Raw genomic sequence first — 19,324 nt, 5'->3', positions numbered from 1 at the left:
CAACTCTGCCGGGGGTTATAAAATATAAGTTTTATACAAATATAAATTGATATTAAATAGAATTTTAATATAAAGTTATGCAAGAAACTTTAAATGTTGAAGCATTTTCTGCCTAAAAATGTTTGTAATTAAACTTCTACTGCAACCATTTTTCCTTTCAGCAGACAAGCCGCTTTCCTCTCCTTGCACAAGCTGACTGGAAAAGCTTGCTCTGAAAAGTATTTACCAAACACTTCTTGTCTTGCACAACTCAAGTGTCATCACACTACTTCCAAGTCATTTATTACGATTGCCACCATCATGGGAAAGAGATTCAGCATGGAAAAATCTTGGTTTTCCTTTACAGTCAAGGAATTTATTCTCCAGGAACAACACACGCTCTTTCCACCTCCCCAAATCCTTTACACAGCATTGGGATAATCCTCCTCAGCCCCAGGCTTTGATAAATCAAATAATATAATGAAAGACTGTAATCTCTTCTAAAGATGTTGACATGGTTTTCCTTGAAAGCACATTTGAAAATACTCCTCAGTGTGTGCGCGGGTAAAAAGCAGGTTCTAACCAGGCAGCGTTTGTGTCGCACCACATAGGGGAAAGACCGTAACTTTCATCATTTAGTCTCACCTGCAGGTCTGTGACTGACATCGGACACTCGACATCCCAAAATCCTCTTCATGACCAACACGATGCCACGTGTGAGAAGTAACTTAACATGACCTCCCCAGCCTGTTTGTGTTGTGGTTAACTGGTTAGCTGGTGATACTGGGACCGCCTACAACACAATGCCTTCACGTATTTACAAAGTCTAAACTAAACATCAAGCAAAACCGGACACTCGAATCAGGTTTACCAACTACTTTAAGATATTCCTAGAAATAACACCCGCTGATAGAATGTAAAATACATGCTTTGGGCAATAAAATATATCACATTGATCAAAGCTAGTTACAGAAACAAGTTTAACCAACCACTGCAAGAGGTCTTCATATCCACTAAGAAATTTCCAAACCCCGTGACCACAAATTTAGTCCTAATTCAGAAGCAGTACATACAAACTAGAGAGTTAGCTAAACCGTGAGACCACAAAAAATACAGTCCATTCTTCACACAGTTAGGAAAAAACAAGCCAGTTACCAAAATGTTTACTTGGTAAAAGTTTAATGTCAACTTACTTATAAAAATGAAAAAATATTTTAACATTCACCATACAATTGAGCAACCTGGCCCTACGGACTATCAGCTAGAGGAAGGCATTTAAGGAAATGATGGTTGTGCCAAAACAAAGGCTAACGTCAGGCATGAATGCTGCTTTAAAAAAAGAAAACAAACCCCCAAACCCTCTCGTCTGCAGGAAGCTAGATGCTTAGCCTAGTTTTTAAAGCTAATTACAAAATCCTCGTTCATACTGGTCCAGATGTCTTGACAATTTCTTCTTCTAACAGAACTGTCAAAAGAAAAGAATTTTTATGAGATCTTCATACATCTTACTTCTAAATCTTTGCAAAAAGAAGCAGAAATGCCACACCATAGTTAGGATATGGAAATTACCAGCTAAAGCATTTGCTTATATCATACCCATCCCTTCGCTCAAGCATCGTTATACGGACCTTTTTGTAACCACCACCTTGCAGGAGGTTTTAAGGACCAATGAACTCTTCCACGTTCTGCATCAAACCATTTCTAAGCTTTAACAATTATTTAGGTATCGGAGTATGGGTCTGAACAATATTCAGGAATAAGATGTGAAAACCAAGCTGCATTAAAGGTATTTTTATGCAGTAAACTTAATGCATGCTGTGCAACACGGTTTCTGCAGAGCCGCAGCATTCTTAAGGCAGAAAAGGAACAGATTGAGGTATCGTGCTTCGCATCGCATGCTACCACTCCTTAAGCTGTCATCTTAAAGGCCTTCATTTCAGCGTTTCTCCACTTTATTGGACTACCAGTGTTTCTCAGAAGCTTTTATTATTCCCATTCCCTGAACTTTAAAAAAACAAGTTATCACTGCCCTACACCTATCCCGAGACAGGAATATGGCAGCAGTCATCTCTTTTTAATTCCCCTTCCTTTCCAGAGCAGCAAAAAACCCCCAAAAGGTCTAAAAAGGCCTATTCTACTCCTGGAAATAGAGATTTAAAATAGTTAGAGTGCCTTTGGGTGAAGAAAGAGAAAACAGTGACTAACTGGCCACTGCTTTTTGTATGGCAAAGCAGTATTGCACCGAATGTCACAAGGACCAAGTCAATCTCCTGACTTCTCACCTTTGCCACCGCCCTACTTGTGCCATCTCACACCTCCAGGCAAAAATACTTTTCTAACCTCCAGCTCTTCTGCAGTATCACCACGTAACATCGTTAATGGGCTCAGGAATAACCGACCATCGAGAGACACTCGTTTGCTGTTTACTGTAAAGCAGAACGAAGCACAGAGCCTGGCTGGCTGCTACCCAACACACGGACCAGGCTCACAGCCTTACCTTCCATCTGTTTCCACATTCATTACAGACAACAAACGTTGTCATGGGTTCATCAGCACTGCGGGTCTGAACCTTCGGTGAGAGCCAGAGCGGAAAAGGAGAATCAGTAGCTTCATCATTTGTTAGTGTGTTTTAAAATCAAACATTAGTACGTTTAAAATCAAATGGTTCCAATGTAAAGGTTTAGAATGAACGTTTAAGGAAACAGGTTTGGATAAAATGCAAGTGAACTTTCCGTGTCAGCTGAAACTGAGTTTTTTGTCTAGACTATACAGCAACGTTAAAGTTATGTCCTGACAGAATTAACAGAGCTAAAATACCCATTTCAGCAGAGATACTACACATGTACTTTTAGGAAAAGATTCTGCAGTAAATCTACACGCTCACTACAGCTTTACATGTATTTACTGATGCAAAGGCTTAAAATCAGCCTTCTACTTAAAGCGTCTGATATACAATATTAAATTGTAAATGCAGCTGATCCTACCATCAAAGTTACATGCCCTGAAGCACTGCTGAACAAATTAAAGCCCTTCCTGCTCATATTTCCAAATTAAAACAGAAAAGGATTGTAGGAATGATCGTAAATCAGGGTCTAGTGTCAGTCAAACGGTAGATTATATATATATATAAAAAATATGTATGACTATGTGAATATATATATGTATCACTATTTTCTGCTATTTATTCCCTCTGTAATGAAAAGCTTCCACACATAAAAACCAGTAAATTAGCTCTCCTCCATATTAAACCATATTAATAAGATGTAACAAGAATTAGCAAAACCTCAGCGTTGCCAAGAAACTGGTGTTTCAGGCTCTGTAGACACTCAGCTTGGATTTACATAAAACCCTCTGTAAATGAACCCAACACCCCTCAGAAAAGCACACCTAAGGAAATCCAGCTATCTGCAGATTTTGTCATTTGTTACATTCTGTTACGAGCTCACTTTGTAATCAAAACCTTTTTCTTCTGACAGTCTTCATACAGGGCTTAAGCTTCGGAAAAAGGACCACGGAGCATCTGGGTAACCACGTACCTGGGTGTATGTACAGTTCTTCTTTTTGCACTTGCCACACGTAAACAGATCGGTTTGGGTACCTCCTGTTTTAGCCATCTGGTGCTCTCTGATAGCTTCTTTGGTCAGATTTTTGCGCATTTCTTTCAGCTCATCACTTGCCATTTCCTGTTACGGACAAAAAGCAGTTTACTCTGAAGAGATTTAAATACGTCGTTACCATCGTGAGAGCTCATATCATTTTTTATTTAGAATCCACGAACAACAGCTCTATCGAAGGGCAAAGTAACTCTACTCATTTTTAATTTTACAAGGCTTAAGTTGGGATATTACACAGCACGGAAGATACGAAAAGTTAAAAACATTCTTTTGCCTCTTTTTATGCAGCTGGCGAAAAAAAATCTGTAAAAAGTACAATATCAAACACCTTGAAACACTTCTGTGCAAATGCATTTCTGAAGTTTGAAATATGATACACAGAGAAGGCAGAGGAGGACTTTAAAGTTCTCCAGAGAGGAAGAAAAAGATCCTCTCCCTAGGTTAGATCCTTGCACAATTATCTCACTGACCCACAGAAGACGATAGGAGAAATTCACACTGTTCGGACTATTTCCACATTGGTACTGACAAGAGCCATAATTTACCGGGTGTCTACTACCAGTCGCATACACTGTGTTCCACAGCACCAACCGAAGGGCTCAGATGCACCAATTTTCTTTTTCCTTCAAAGCAGCTGGTGCGGGCAGCACCTCCACAATGGAGAGTAATCGAGTGTGCCCAGCAAATCAGGTTGTTCCACTTCCCCTCAGTAAAGTCTTACTCCACATCCCACGTAGATGTGGAATGCAAATTTCATGTTAGTGCTGGGTCACTCCAGAAGTATCTTAACACTAAGGGGGTTTTCAGCCATTAAAAGACATTAATTAAAACAAAGAACGGGGACTGGACAACACAAAACGTTATGTTTCTGCGTGGGTACATACACACAAGCTCAAAATAAGCACTGAAGATACAAGCTACTCTGCTTTACACAGTCCTTTATCAGCCTCCGTTTGCCCTCATCTTTACATAGAGCTATGGAAAGTAAAAAGACAAAACCAAAAAACCCCCAAAAGTTTCCTTTGGATTAAAGCTAACCATGATTTTCATTACTTCATCATGGATTTAATTTCTTTCCGTCTCCAGGATACTCCTTTACACCTGACTTGGGGGTAGAATCCAACGCATACAAGAACTACAAAATGAAACCAGATGCTGGCCATTTCCGTCTCCAGGATACTCCTTTACACCTGATTTGGGGGTAGAATCCAACACATACAAGAACTACAAAATGAAACCAGATGTTGGCCGTGCTTTGCTTTCTCTCTTCCATAAAATCTAATGTTCCGTTTGACTTCCTACATTGACTTTGACTTGTAAAGACAGACAGCACTTGAACAGGAATTTCCATCCCAGTGTCCAAGATGTTCTTTCAATAACATAAATTTAATTTGATTTAAAGGGCAATTCTCCCAGCTTCTTTCCTCTATCGTTTATGGCTTCGTCTATTTATTGTTAAGTTTCCTTCAAAATCACTCTAAGTATTCTATCAAATTTGCGATAGGCTTTAAATAAACACTGAAAATGCCAACGGGAGAGGCACTGATCTTTAAATTTACACTGCCAGACCTTGCACGGCAGTGTAACAGCAGAGGTTTAGCATTTGAAAAACGAATAAGACGACAGGTTAACACTTACAGATGCAGGAAGGAGAATGGGTAAGCAGCTCCTGAAGGCACAAACCCGCCGTACTTACATCTTTCTAAACTTCAACTATCCCTGATACACCATGTGCCCTTTTAAAAAGGGCCAACATACCCTGTTTGAGGAAACTCACATGCGACAGCAGAGACAAAACCAGGTGTTTCGGGACCTCTGACAGACACCCCTTGGACTCCCTCTCCCCACCACAGCCCGGTAACTCCGGCTGCAAGGTCACGGACAAGCTGCAGCCTTTCAGAAGCGCGGGCAGCTCACACCAACTATCGTTATGACCTAGAAATACAGACCTGTCCTTTACTTACCTCTGCTGTCATTTTGGCAAACTTGTCAGGAGGAATGTTCCCACATAAGACGTTTTTCCTCAGGTTCGGATTCTTTGCATCCTTGAGATTGGCTATTCTACTTCGGACCCTATTTTTGTATTTCATATCCGTGTTTTTTAATTCTTGAAAAATAGGTGCTTTGGGCTTAAGGAACAAAACATTAACAAGTAAAACACAGCACCATAAAGGATGGATTTTTGGACTGATTGATTTTTAATTGATTTCCAAGTGACTGTTGATCAGGTCCTGCCTCCCACCCCAACCAAGAACTACCTTCCCGTTCAACACAGCAGAATTCATGCCCTTCCAAAGCCTCATCATAGTTTAGCACGTGGCCTGTGCAACGTGAATTTTGGGGTAGTAGGATCTCACTTGTGAAAAGTCACCACTTATAAATTTATGTCCCATCCCTTGACTTCACCGTGAGGATTAACTGATTTCTAAACCAAATATTCAAACATTGGCAGCTCACTAACAGGACATTCCTTAATGGGAATGGCGGGTGACTATAATTACCAAAAGGACATGAGCAAGTTGGAATCACGAAGATGAAACTGTTTCTATGCTTAAGAACAACACTCCCCCCCAAAAAAACTCCCTCGAACCTAAAATAAAAGGAAGCCCAGACCTCTGCTCTGTAACTACTCAAACGCTGCTACAAGAAAAATCCTTTTGAAAGTTCCAAAGAAATAAAACGTGTAGAAAATTAAATAGACATTAGAAAAAGATTAAAGCTGTTCACAAGAAAAGATTTTAAAATAACACAGAAGAGCCCAGCATTTTATGTCAGAACGCTTCAGCAAGATAGAATATTGCTGCTGCAAGGAAAACATACTGAGCTGAAAAAACCCCCACACACTCACCTACACACATTCCTACGTGTTTTAAGGCAAATCATTTAGTTGTGCTGGTTTTTTAAACACCAAATTTCTGCACTTGCTTTGAACAGAGTTTGTGATTTTTGTTTCAAATGAAATTTTAAAATATCCAATATGTAGATCAAGTTAATTTTAACACTATCAACGATTTTAAAAAATACTCTTGTTACAGAGCACACAGATGTACAGCGAAGGATATCTTCTTCAATCTGAGAACCCAGCTCTTCCTCATCAGCACCAATAGCAATGTAATCGTCTGAGGAAAACAAATATTTAAACATTAGCAACCTGATAATCTCATCAGCGGGCTGTATTCCCCAGAGCCCATTCGACACTCCGCAACCCCGCAATTTGTGGAACAACTGCAGTGAATTTTTCTTTTGCATGGTAAAGTTTAGTTTACTACACACTCACCCTTTCCAAACTCCGTTAGCATTACTCAAAGAACAAATATAAGTGAGATGAAGAGTACTGGAAGTTTAAAAGAGTAGAACAACCCTAAATCTTCCACAAAAAAAGTCCTGACATGTAGTCACAAACACAAGTAATAACAAAAATACCTTTTCTATATAGAAAAAATTTAAATATTTGAAAAGGCTTGGCAGCCACCCATCTTCAGGGTGTATCTGTGACTATGAGAAAAAGAAAACATTTTGTATTGTGTTACATCAATTCCCTCAGTCCACACAATGCAAGCAATGCAATTAATGGTTTGCATGCAGGCAAGAGAAAGATTTCATTAGAAATGTAGTAATTAAATAACAGAATCAATATTATTAGGGGTTTTTTTTAAATGCCAAGCACAGATGTGTCATAAAACACGTAAATTAGAAGAAATAAACCAGAAATAGCAGTCTCGAAGACAATGCAACACTTGACCTGAAGTGTGCCACAATAATTGTTTACTGTTTCTGACCAAACCCCCTACTCACAAAGACAGCTGCCTTTCCCAGATAGCTTAGGGACGTGTTTTTCTCCTCCTCATTTTAACAAGTGAGTAATCCAAACACCATTTCTCCTTCGGTCTCATGCAGAAGGCCGTAAAACCAGAAAATAACCTTCTTTTGGGGGACTGACATTCAGCCCATGGCTATCGGGTTTTGTGTGCTGCAGGAAGCACCACAGCAAAGAGAGTTCTTGGAAAACCAGCTACAATTCAGACTGTGCGGAATCAGGGATACTAGGATGTCATATCAACTTTCTGGTCACAAATTATTTTAGAAGTCTGTGAACTACACATCCAGAGGACCACCAACTCATGGTCTTTCGTCAGCTCCGATTACCGGCTGTATCCAAATTTATGTGAATTATAAGAAAGAACAAAAGAGTGTTAAAAGAGGGTTAAAAGCAGATGATTCAGAAGTCTGCTTACGCTGGGTCAGCTTCCAGTAAGCTAAGAACAGAGGAACAGGAGCTGGGTCGTAAGTTCTGGTAGAAGGACCCACATAAAAAAAAAAATCCAAGTCATTCTGAGTCGTCCAACTTTTAGTTGGCTCCTTATCTAGCTTATCATTTGTCAGCTTAAAGACACCCAAGTGTACATGGGGGGGAAAAAGAAACAAAAACCCCAAACAGTCGAGGAATTTACAGATGCCCAAAAGGCGTATGGCCAGAGCAATGAAAGACTCCCTTACTGTGAGCACCTCAATGAAACTTCAAGATCAAACCAAAGCAGACAGGCAGCCTTCAAAACCCGAGCTCTGAAGGCCCACGGGTGTAAAAGGGAGGCACTCTCAGTCAGAAATAAGCCAAAAATTAAAAATAGTAGCTTCCATAAAAAGATTTAAATGAGACGTTAAGGAGGCAGCAACAGAAGGTCCTGAACAGAAGTTCCACTGTAGGCAAGGTATCCGATGAACAGAAGCCACAAAACATCCCGTTTCATCAGCAACAAAAATGCATTTCAACCATTCCCATGCTTCAGGGTTACTCGTTACTGGCAGCTTGGGTGAACCAGCCTGTGGGCATATACACACCAGTGGACACAAACAGGGCTTAATCGGCCTTACTGGTGGGAGAAAAACAGAGTGGGAAGGACTGAAATAGAGAAGAAGGAATTAGTGAAACTCTAAAACACGGCCTGCAAAGCTCACCTCCTGTTCTGAGAGCTGCGGAGAGCATTTCTCGACATTTCACTCGTACCGAATCCGAAGTGCTGGGAGCCCGGGGAAAAGAAGGGATGAAAGAATTGGAGGGAGCACTACCCTCCTCCTTCCTGCTGGAATTGCTACTAGAACTGCTAAAAAAAAAAAAAAAAAAAAAAAAAAAAAAAAAAAAAAAAAAAAAAAAAAAAAAAAAAAAAAAAAAAAAAAAAAAAAAAAAAAAAAAAAAAAAAAAAAAAAACTGATATTAATGCTTTTCCCCCCTGTTCAAAGAATTTTGTTCCAGGGCAAAACACAGGATTTCTGCTGTATCTATTTGATGGTATTCCAAAAAAAGAACACAGGCTGCCTTTTCAAGGCTGCTTATAGCTCTCAAGTCAATACAATTGTAAAAGCGTCTTCAGAATATTCACCAGGGTATTCCACACAATAGAGACACGGCAGGTATTTCACTCCACGTAAGCTTTAATTCTCTGTTCTCTATGTTAATCTCTGCCCATACTCCCCATGGAACTTTACTTTAAACACCAGTGAAGACAGATCACACACTAACATTCAGTCTGCTTATGGTACTGAAGTGCTACCGTGGTCGTCAACAAACAATTGATGCAGCTCTGCAAACCCTAAACCAGCAAGTTTTCAGCTTGCATCAGGACAAATGGTTAAATTTGCTGCTGGAAACAGATCGACTAAACCCAGAAACGTACAGAAGAAACGAGCTTGCAAATGTTCTTCAGCTCTTACAGTGTCATTACCACGGGCTCATTTTTCTGGTAACAGGTATTTTGTGTTTACCCAGAGAGGTGCAGGATGAGATGGTTTATTAAACGTGAAAGCTAACAGACAAAAGAAGTATTCTAACCCCCCGACACAGGCAATTACCACAAAGCTGTGACTGGAAGTTGTTTTACAGTTCTCAGAGCTCAGTGCTAGTACCGAGAGAGGAAGGAGGATTTGACAGATGAGACAGGGAATAAACAATCACTAGTCTGGCCATATCATGACCTGTGACTTTCACCTTTTTTTGATGCCAGCAGCAGCAGGATTCCTCTCCCTAACAACACACCATTTCTTGTACAGCTCTGTGTATTACAGAAAAGATGGGGGAAGCTGCCTCTCGTGTGACAAATTTGGACCAAACAGTTTATACTGACTGAGATTACTGGTATAGTCATGAAGAATCAAGCACCTTTCTTCTCGTGCTTCGGGGCTGTTCTGTGAGGAAGACGCGGGCTCCTTTTTCTTTTCTTCAGAATCTTTATCAGTCGAAGGTCCATCTGGAAACACAAAACATGAGAAACTCCTTCAGCCAGAAATAGCCACTGATTTAAAGCAGTGGTAAAACATCTTTGATGTTCTCTCCCGAACCAGTTGGAAATGCTATCAGCTCCCACTCTCTGCTTTGACCTTCTCTTGCAGTACAGCCTTCCACTCCCCAACACCCTCCCCAACCCAGCAAGTGGAAAATATGACAACACTTCAGATCCTTCGAGTCGAGTCCAGCATCTGCTTAAACTGGCAGAGAAGACATGATGAAAATACAGACTTTCATGATTTGTTTTTGTCAACTTTGCTGCATGAGGCAGACAACTTCTTAAACTACTGCATCCAGGCTCTGTAGTTTGTCTCCTATGTTTTAAACACAAGTTCCTCCTAAATGCATGTCATTCTAACTGTATTCACAGGATTTCTACCAAAGGACTGAACCAAACGAAACTGTGGTGTTGAAAGCTACCATCATTACCAAAAAAAAAAAAGAGATGATTTTCATATGCTTTTGAAGGAGTTTTCCAGACGTGCGCACAGTATTTTCTGTGATAACTCTTAAAACTATTTGCCTTAGTTGTTGATTTTGCCTTTCCCATAGAGGCTATGATGATTTTATGAAGTCAAAAGCCTTTATGAAAAAGGGATCACAACATTTAACTTCAGCCTAGCGAGAACACATACACTCTTCTAGGTAAAGAGGAATTCAGAGAGGCTACACTGAGCTGCTGCTTTGCTTTGCTCTCCAGAAAGGCTGGCTCTCTCCACTGCCTACAGACAAAGCCTGGTGAGACAGGCACGGCTCACTGGCAGTTGGGTTCTGTCAAGCCCTCTGAGCCCTCATCAAGCTGCCATTACACTTCTACAGCCATAGACTAGATTGTTGGGATGAGCATATATTACAGACTTTAAAAAGAACTCAAAACAGATGAAGGAAAGGAGGGCAATCTGCTAGGGCTCAGGCTTTCCCACAAAGATGTCCAGGACTAGGCATCTAAATCTTTCTTTAAGCATCTACAAGTATCTTCATTTCCAGAACAAAACCCACATTTCCCCACATTTCCGAGAGGAGCTTTGTGGTAGAGAACACACAAATTCAGGTCTCTTATTCAAGCATCGAGGTTTGGGTTTGTTTTTTTTTTCTCCTTTCCTAGAGAGTAGAAATTTACTGTACTGGCTTATTTTTAATAGCAACAATTTGCATTTAAAACTACAGAGAAAAGATATTGAACTGAACAAGCTTTTGGTCCTTTCCTTAACTTCTGAGTTCAGGAATTTATCAAATCAAGTATCACTTCATTAAAAATCATCATCATCGAAGGATGACCAGAGACAACCACAGTGGATCAGACCAAGCACCCTTCTACTGTCCTGCCTCCAGCTGCAACTGAAAACAGATGCCCACAAAACAGTATAGGAACCAGGCAAGCACACCAAGACACTCCTCCAGAATACTGCCCCCGCCTTCAGGAGTTTAAAGGTTTAGTGATTTCCCCACCCACCCTTTGTAACTTTGTATTAAAACCTTGATGTATTTCTCCATTAAAGAAAAAAAGGAAAATTAAATATGGTAGATGATGCACTTGCACTGATTATCTTTAATAAGCTAAAGGTGCTATTCAAAAAATCATAATAAAGATACCATTTTATCAACTATTGTTTATTCAGAAAGTAATTTTATAAAGAAAACTGAATGGATCACAGTTGTTCTTTGCTATGAGATCTAAAATGCACAATACTAAGCGAAAGAAAACAAATCCCATTTTTAACATGCACATTCACATCCCTACTCTCTATGGCAACAAACACGAGATATAATTTAAAAAGTACTCTAAATATGCCTGTAGCCTCATTTACCCTCATCTTTTTCAAGGTACACAATGATTTCTGTGGAGGCTTTCAGACAAACTGGTAGATCAAGCAGGTACCTTGGGCTTCAGCTGAGGTTCTGCGAAGCAGCGTAGCCGCCTCAGGGCTGGGCTCTGACACTGCCCATCTACCTCCGCGTTTTTTTCTGGCACACAAGCTGTCTGATTCAGAGCTGACCAAGGTATCTCCCGCTTATTTGACATCACCTACACCACTGTGGTAGAGCTGGCACCTAGTTTTAGTTTACTGAACGCTCCCATTCAGCCCAGCGTTGTTTCAGCAGAGAAGGCAGATGCCTGAGCGCACCTGCTGATACCCCGAAGGCTCCTTTCGCTTCCAGAGAAGAGCTCGTAGATACTTTCGTTTAATCTAGTTTCAGAAACCTGGAAATGAAGTTAGCAATATTCTCTGCTTGCTCAAAAAAGTTTTCCTAAGCGTTTAAGTCATTGATTCTTATGGATCATAAACTGGAAAGCACCAAGGAGAGGAGATCCAGTGCCAAGCGGTATTTTTTCCTAAACTCACAGGTTAATAAGGAATTCTTATTTTATTAAAATACTGTATTGATGAAGAACAGAATGTACTTAACAGCTAGACAGCATTTTTGCTGTCCTCTGGGGAAAGGAAAAAAAATTACCTGAGACACTGAAAGTCTCTACTAATTAACTTATTTTACATTCAATGGCCAGACTCTAAGGCAAAGGAAGAACGACAGCTAATGGGAACTACCACCAACCACAGGAATTCTAACAAAGGAGGATGGAAAAAACAGCCCTTCCGTGAAAGATATTTAAAAGTTCCCGTAAGTGATTCATGTCAGGAAGTCTACAGAACATCATAATATTTATACAAAATAAATTACAAGTTGCTTTAAAGAGGCGCAATCACCTTTTCAACTTCGTATAGCTGTTAAAACTTACCAAAACCTTTTTGCAGAAACAAATTGAAATTGCCCTCAATTTTAAGGATTGAAAACTAGCTTCACAGTTTCAGCTCCTGCAGCTTCAGAGAGCCATAAAAAATGATTAAGCTTTTTTTTTAAATAATATAACCTAACTTGTATTAACACTTGTTTAAAATACAAAGCACAGGCTAGTCACACAAACTGATTATTAGCCACTGGAATAAGACTATCAGATTCTGATGACCAGTTTCTACCTGGGGCTTGCAATTAGTTTGAAAGACACTTCTACCTTTTCCAGTGAAATCACCTCTCCAGGGTAAAACACGACAGGACTCTGTTCTTTGTTACCAGTACCAAATTTTTAATAAGCTATGGCCAGAGATAACACAATTAATCTGAATGTTAGAAGCCATTAATAGCTTCATCATAGATTCTTGTATTACAAGTGAACTCAACACATTTGCTAGAAACAAGAAAAAGAGCTAGAAAATAAAAAAGTGTATTACATTATAAAGTCAGCTTTCAATTACGAAATCTTTTAAAGTAAGAATTTTTCAGAAATGTTGACGAAAGGTGGCTAGTTATTCCCCAGAAGCACACAGGAATTTAATTTAGTAGGCTACCGTACGTTACTGATCCAGGTACCACCACCACAACTCAGGGGGTTTTCTGTGTATTGAGTTTAAATAAGTTAAAGAACTGGTAACAGATGGCACAGTCACTAATTTAACAGTGACCTTCATATGTAATAACACTTTAGGCTCAATTTTCCAGACCCTGACCAAAATAAATTTGCACAAGTAGCTACATTTGTCAGCAATTCCTCCGCAAGTTGTAGCAAGACATGAAGGTAAAATCAGAAAAACTTCTCAGTAGCAGCATAGGGAGGAATATTATCTAAAAATCTATAAACAAACAACAAAATAATGGATTCTTTACCATTTTTAAAGACTTTTTTAATCAAAAGTGACAAATCAGCACGGCACACTAACTTCTCTGATACATACATTCCTTCTCCTATGCAGTATGATGTCATTTGTGTCACATATTATCATCTCTCCATTGATAATCCTGACAAAGTATCGATCTGCTGTTGTACTGGAACAGTTCCAAATATAAACTAGACAGGTGATTTCCACAGCTCATGATTGATATGGAAATTAAACTTGAATTATTTTTGCACTTGATTCTACTTGGTATCTTTTGAAGACATGTGCTCCTCTTAGCAACAGTCAACAACACTCTTCAACACTATTAACTGCAACTTAGGAACTTGTTTTGTCAATAATACTTTTTTTGAGCAAAGCTAGTAGGTCACTAGGTGTTCTTGAACAACTTTACCTAATGACAGCAGTAACATACCTGTAGGGTAGTCCTAGACTGTACCAGTGCGCTCCAGTAGAATCAAACCCAGATCTGAAGTAACAGAGGATTGTACAAACAATGCAAAACACTTCTGCGAAGTTTACCTGGTGTTAATCTTCTCTTGACAGCATTAAGCACTTAAACTTCCTTTTAAAATAAAACTATTCAGGCATGAATTTTTTTGAAATAGGCATTTCAAAATGTTCATGGCCCCCATTTTTAGTTTTTAATACTGGCAGTAGATGATTGCGCTTAATGTTAAGATTATTGTCCAATCACTCTGCATTTCCAGTGCAGGACACAAACTTCACTGGAGTTTACTTCGTTATGGGTCTAGATGATTTTTTTCCCTGTATACTCTTAGAGTTCAATAAGTGTTTGTGATGGAGAGCGTTAAATTCCGTGAAGAATTTTTGTTGTTCTTTAATATAAAGGAACACTCCTCACAACCTGAATGGGTCTGCACAGACTCATTATCTGCACAGCAGGCGCTACAGGCTCAGCTACTTGGCAAAACAAGTTGTTGTTTGCAAATCCTGTGTTGTAACTGAAGAGTATTCATTCCGAGAACAGAATTTGCTTCCTTATGTCAACTGTGACCAACTCATCTGTGTGGTTTAACGTTGTCGTGGTTTAACCCCAGCCAGCAACTGAGCACCACGCAGCCACAAACGTTCTTGCAGCGACATCTGAAAGCGACCTTTTGCTGCAGCTCACTCCAGACAATGCTGGCAAGCCCTTGCTGGGCACCTTCTGACCCTCCTGAAAAAACACCAGTACCCCGGCAGGGCTCTAGTCAAGCCATAAATGTGTGGTGATTCACAACCTTACTTTGATTTCTTCTCATGGTTCCCATACATTCTTAAAATGGAAGTACCCACAGCACTGAACTTAAACAGTACGTGCAGCCTGCACGGTTAACAGTTCTTGCCTGAATTCAAGATGTCATTTATAAAAGTAAGTCACAACGACTTCAGATCTCTGAGTACAACACTTGGTACGATTAACAGCTGCCCACTTCTGTGGCCACCTCGGCTCCACACCATTTTACATGCACTATAAACAGCACAGTCGAAACTGATTTCTCAAGCGGCTCAACATAAGGTATCTCGTATTCTTCTGAGAAAGTCAAAACAAGAATACTCTGTAAGATTCCCACCCATACTTCACGCAGCCCAGATAATCCATCTTCCACAGTTAAGAGATTTTAAGTTCTAATGAATTACTGAGCAGTGGAGCGAGAGGCAAAACATTTGCCCCACTATATTTTATTATAAGGTCTACAATCAAGGAGAATTTAACTACACAAGTTTTTAATGTAAGTAGTTCTATACTTCTGGGAATTCTTTGATTTTATACAAGCTCCCAACCACAGCTACGCTAGATCTGGCTCAATAATGTACACGCAAGAATATCTGCCCTGTAACAAAAATCAGAGCATGAACAAAGGTCACACACCCTCTGCCTCAAGAAGAAAGTGTTCAGTTCTGATTAACGTCAAGGATTTGCTTTCCAGTTCCTCATGTTTGACTTCACCTGCTGCAAGCAGCCTTAGGTAGAGCATCCCAGCTGTCTTAAAACAATCTGAACGTAGCAAGCCATCAAAAGAAGGTCCACCCTGCTGCAGCTACGCATTACTGCCGCAATCCCCATGCAGGGAACAGGCTGGACCAACAGACTGAGACTGCTGAAATTTAAGCCAGAAGAAATGAACGAAAGAATTGTTTTCCAAATGGTTGTTTGCCAGCTCTGGTCTCCTGGATAGTTACTCGAGCACTAGCTGTACAGCACAGGAGGGAGCAAGGAGGCATCTCTGCAGAAGGGAAGCCAGGACTACCCGTTTCAGCAGCAGGGTGACCTGCCCTGACAGGCACCACGGTCTTACTCCAGACTTCCACAGCATGAACACCCTCTGGTCCTCAGGCAAAAATACTCCTCGCCGTGTTTCATCATGCTTGAACACTTACAGATCAGTCAGCTGTAAGTAACAACACTTTAAGACAAGTTTGACTGACTTAAGATACTGTGTTAAAAAAAAGACAGAAGATTATTTTTACTGTCCCAACAAATAAATAGCAATTACTTTGCTTTGTGGCCTAAACTAAGTTGTAGTATCAAAAATTTGAACTTTAGAGGAAAAAAAAAACCAACCAACCTAAACACCAGAGCTCTGACAAGGCTTTTATTTCTTTAACTTAGATTAATAATTAAAGAACTAGGTCACTCAATCCAGATCCTGCTTTTAGAAGTCTTCAGAGTAACTCCAGTTAACATGCAAGTCCATTTCTCCACTTACGTATCTTACCGCTTCTATGCATTATTGGATATAATGCAGCTGGACTTTGAGTTCTCAGTGGTAATTTAAAACATTAAAAGTACATAATTTTCACTATTTACCAGCAAACTCTGATCAGACTTTCTGCAAAGTTTGCATTTAATTTATAACAAAAGTCATTATCATGATTTCAGATGTATTTTATCTGCATATCTAGTATTATCTAAATTTAATTACTAAAACTAACCTAATTAGTGTTAAAGTAGGTTAAAAAAATAAGTCTGCTGTAGAGATTGTTGCTGTTTACTACAATACAGAGGCTGAAAGCTGTGACAAATTGCCCATTTCTATGCACATATACTGTCAGATGGATACAAAGTCATTTCCACACCACTTACAAGACAGTTAAGTATCTGATAAAACACTTCATAATTGATGAAAACGAGGCTGACTTTAAGGGCAGGGAACTCTGACATCTCCTTGTATTTAGCATATTTTTCTAGACAGAATGGCAAGTATTTAAGTCAGTAGAAGATAATACAAAACTGGCTTATATTTCAAAGTTTTACGCTCCCTAAATCTTAGTTTACCTAAAATTAGGTACAAAGAAACAAAATAGACCACAGCACAGCATATGAACAAAGACTCCTGGAGACAGTTTGATATTTGAGTGTTTTCAAATATATTAAGTACTACAAAACACTCCTGAATAAAACCCTGCTAGCAGAAAGGTTTCATTAACCGCATCCATTGATTTAAGAGAAATTCACCAAGTATTAACTCACTAATTTGCAAGTTGTTTAAAACTATGAAGGTTTTCAAAAGCGCAGATCTATTTCTCACTACCTCTAAGTTCTAACAGATTTTTAACGTCAATTTTTTACTGTGCTTTTTCTCTTCGCAAATCACTTTACAACCCAACTTCAAAGCTTCCACACTCTCCTGCGAGATTCTGCACAAGTTCTTCAGAGCACCTGTTATAGGAAATCATCAAGAACAGGTTCGTTAGTGCTGAGTACCGCAGTACAGTCGCTCAAGCTCAACAGCTTCTGAAATGAGTCATGGCGCAGAAGCCGGCTTCCAGCCCCACTAAAAGTAGAACTTTTTCTCTGAACACGCTCTCACAGTAACGCACTGGTGAGAAGCAGAGTAAAAAACAACTACATCAGTGCAGAAAGTCTCAACACTTACACAGGAGCACAAACCTACCTAAAGCAAGGCAGTGTCAAGGATTTGCATCGAGACTGCACGCAGTTAAACCACGAAAGAGCGGGGGAAAATCCCAGTTAGTGTCGCCATACCTAACAGTTTCTTCCAAGACTTGATGAGAGATTTTGCTAAAGACGTAACCTCTTCGTCTGTGCTTTGCTTGCGTATCGCGTTCACCGACATTCCAATTCGGGTAGACTGCAACAGAAACAAAAATATGCGGTGGAAAAGGTGACACGGAGACAACTTAAGAAGTAAGAATATCCTAAAGCTCTCTCTTCGTTTTTGTGGTGTGTTTTTGGCAAAGGTTCTAACCTTAAAACGTTATTTTTCTGTGAAGCAATGCTCGTGTTTATATTTTGGCATGACCAGAAGCTCGCCAACTGCTTCAGTGATTCCACACTCTTAGAATCCTCGTTTAGTGGCTGTAGAAGAAGCTGTAGTATCAGTTGGGTGTGACTACAATTTAGGTTCCCAACAATTTTGGCAATAGTGAGATTGTTAAAGTCTTAATCAGGGAGAGAGGGTTCTGCTTGCAGGTAGAAACAGAAAGAGCAGCCCACCTCTCTGAAAAGGCCCAGAGAGCAACAGGCTTGAAACCTTTGGCGCTGCTGCCACCTGCAGATGAAACGGAGATTCCTTTACAATCAACTCCTTTTAAGACTTGGAAGATGAGGACATAAATTTGGCTCACTGGCAACAAAAGTTCCGTTTTAGCAGACTTCTGACTCACATGTCAATCCAACACGCAGAATATTTCCACACTGAGGAGAAAAGTGTTTAACAAAACAAATAAGCATTTTATTATCATTTCATATTTTGATTTATGACTTTTCTAAATTGTTCCTAAGACGCTTGGGGTTTGTTTTGTATTTACCATTTATGGGACTCACTAAATATAAACTATTTCACTTACTTTTGCAGTAGTTCATCATAAATTTCCTTCTCCTTTAAAGGAGAATTTCAGTCTTCATGGCTCACTAAAAATGGAAATGATTTGTTCCTGTAAATTACTCCTTACAACCCACACAACACTTTCTGGGGCACCATGGATGTGCTAAGTGACTCGAAATGCACTGAAATATTCAGTAGCTATTTCAGCAAGGGAAACACATGAAATAAGTCTGAGCATCAGCTCTAAACCACATTGGATTCTTGGATTGAAGAAAACAGATGATTACTCACCTGTAACTAAAGTGTTTCAGGGTGGACTAACAGTACTAGTCAACTCTCTTGACACTTTAAACACACTCTCACCATTATGTTCAGACAATAAAGAATAAAATGTGCTTGGAACTCCATAAATACCACACCTGAATGAGGAAGAGGTATCTTAAAAAAACCCCAACTCCACTGGTAACCAGGCACAGCCACAGTCTACTCTCACGAGCAGAAGGATGCCAATTTACAGACTCATTTAGGTCAGTAAAACTCAAAAACCTTAAGTAAAACTTAAAATTATTGGATAAATTAATTTCTTCTTCTGATCACACAAAAGAAACAATTATGATAATTGTCTAAACTACCAGCTTTCTTAAGGTAGCACAAAAATACAGTTCGTTTGCTTTTATAGGGCACTTGAAGTAGACTCACCTAAAAAGAGACAAAGGAATGAGCTACCCATTTATTTGCCTGCAAACACAGAATCACAGAACGATTTGGGTTGGAAGGGACCTTAAAGATCATCTAGTTCCAACCCCCCTGCCATGGGCAGAGACACCTTCCTCTAGACCAGGCTGCTCCAAGTCCCACCCAACCTGGCCTTGAACACTGCCACGGATGGGGCATCCACCTCCTCTCTGGGCAACCTGGCCCAGTGTCTCACCACCCTCACAGTGAAAAGCTTCTTACTAGTATCTAATCTAAATCTCCGCTCTT

At 39.7% G+C, this 19,324-nt stretch overlaps 1 protein-coding gene across 1 annotated transcript in view; it reads right to left on the bottom strand.

Moving 5' to 3' along the window:
• Positions 1-1,139: 1,139 nt before the first annotated feature.
• Positions 1,140-19,324, bottom strand: part of TCEA1 (transcription elongation factor A (SII), 1) — a 21,563-nt gene continuing 3,378 nt past the window's right edge. The window contains exons 2-9 of the mRNA XM_010132792.1: positions 17,539-17,644; positions 9,748-9,835; positions 8,550-8,695; positions 6,656-6,712; positions 5,558-5,712; positions 3,516-3,662; positions 2,477-2,548; positions 1,140-1,444 (exon numbers count right to left, since the gene is read on the bottom strand). Coding sequence (XP_010131094.1) covers positions 1,436-1,444; positions 2,477-2,548; positions 3,516-3,662; positions 5,558-5,712; positions 6,656-6,712; positions 8,550-8,695; positions 9,748-9,835; positions 17,539-17,644 — 780 coding nt within the window. The 3' untranslated portion in view covers positions 1,140-1,435. The remainder of the gene's footprint in view (positions 1,445-2,476; positions 2,549-3,515; positions 3,663-5,557; positions 5,713-6,655; positions 6,713-8,549; positions 8,696-9,747; positions 9,836-17,538; positions 17,645-19,324) is intronic.

This window comes from Buceros rhinoceros, unplaced genomic scaffold, assembly GCF_000710305.1.
Source record: "Buceros rhinoceros silvestris isolate BGI_N320 unplaced genomic scaffold, ASM71030v1 scaffold12390, whole genome shotgun sequence".
In the NCBI taxonomy this organism is placed as follows: Eukaryota; Metazoa; Chordata; class Aves; order Bucerotiformes; family Bucerotidae; genus Buceros; species Buceros rhinoceros.
This window is presented reverse-complemented; position numbering and strand designations above follow the sequence as displayed.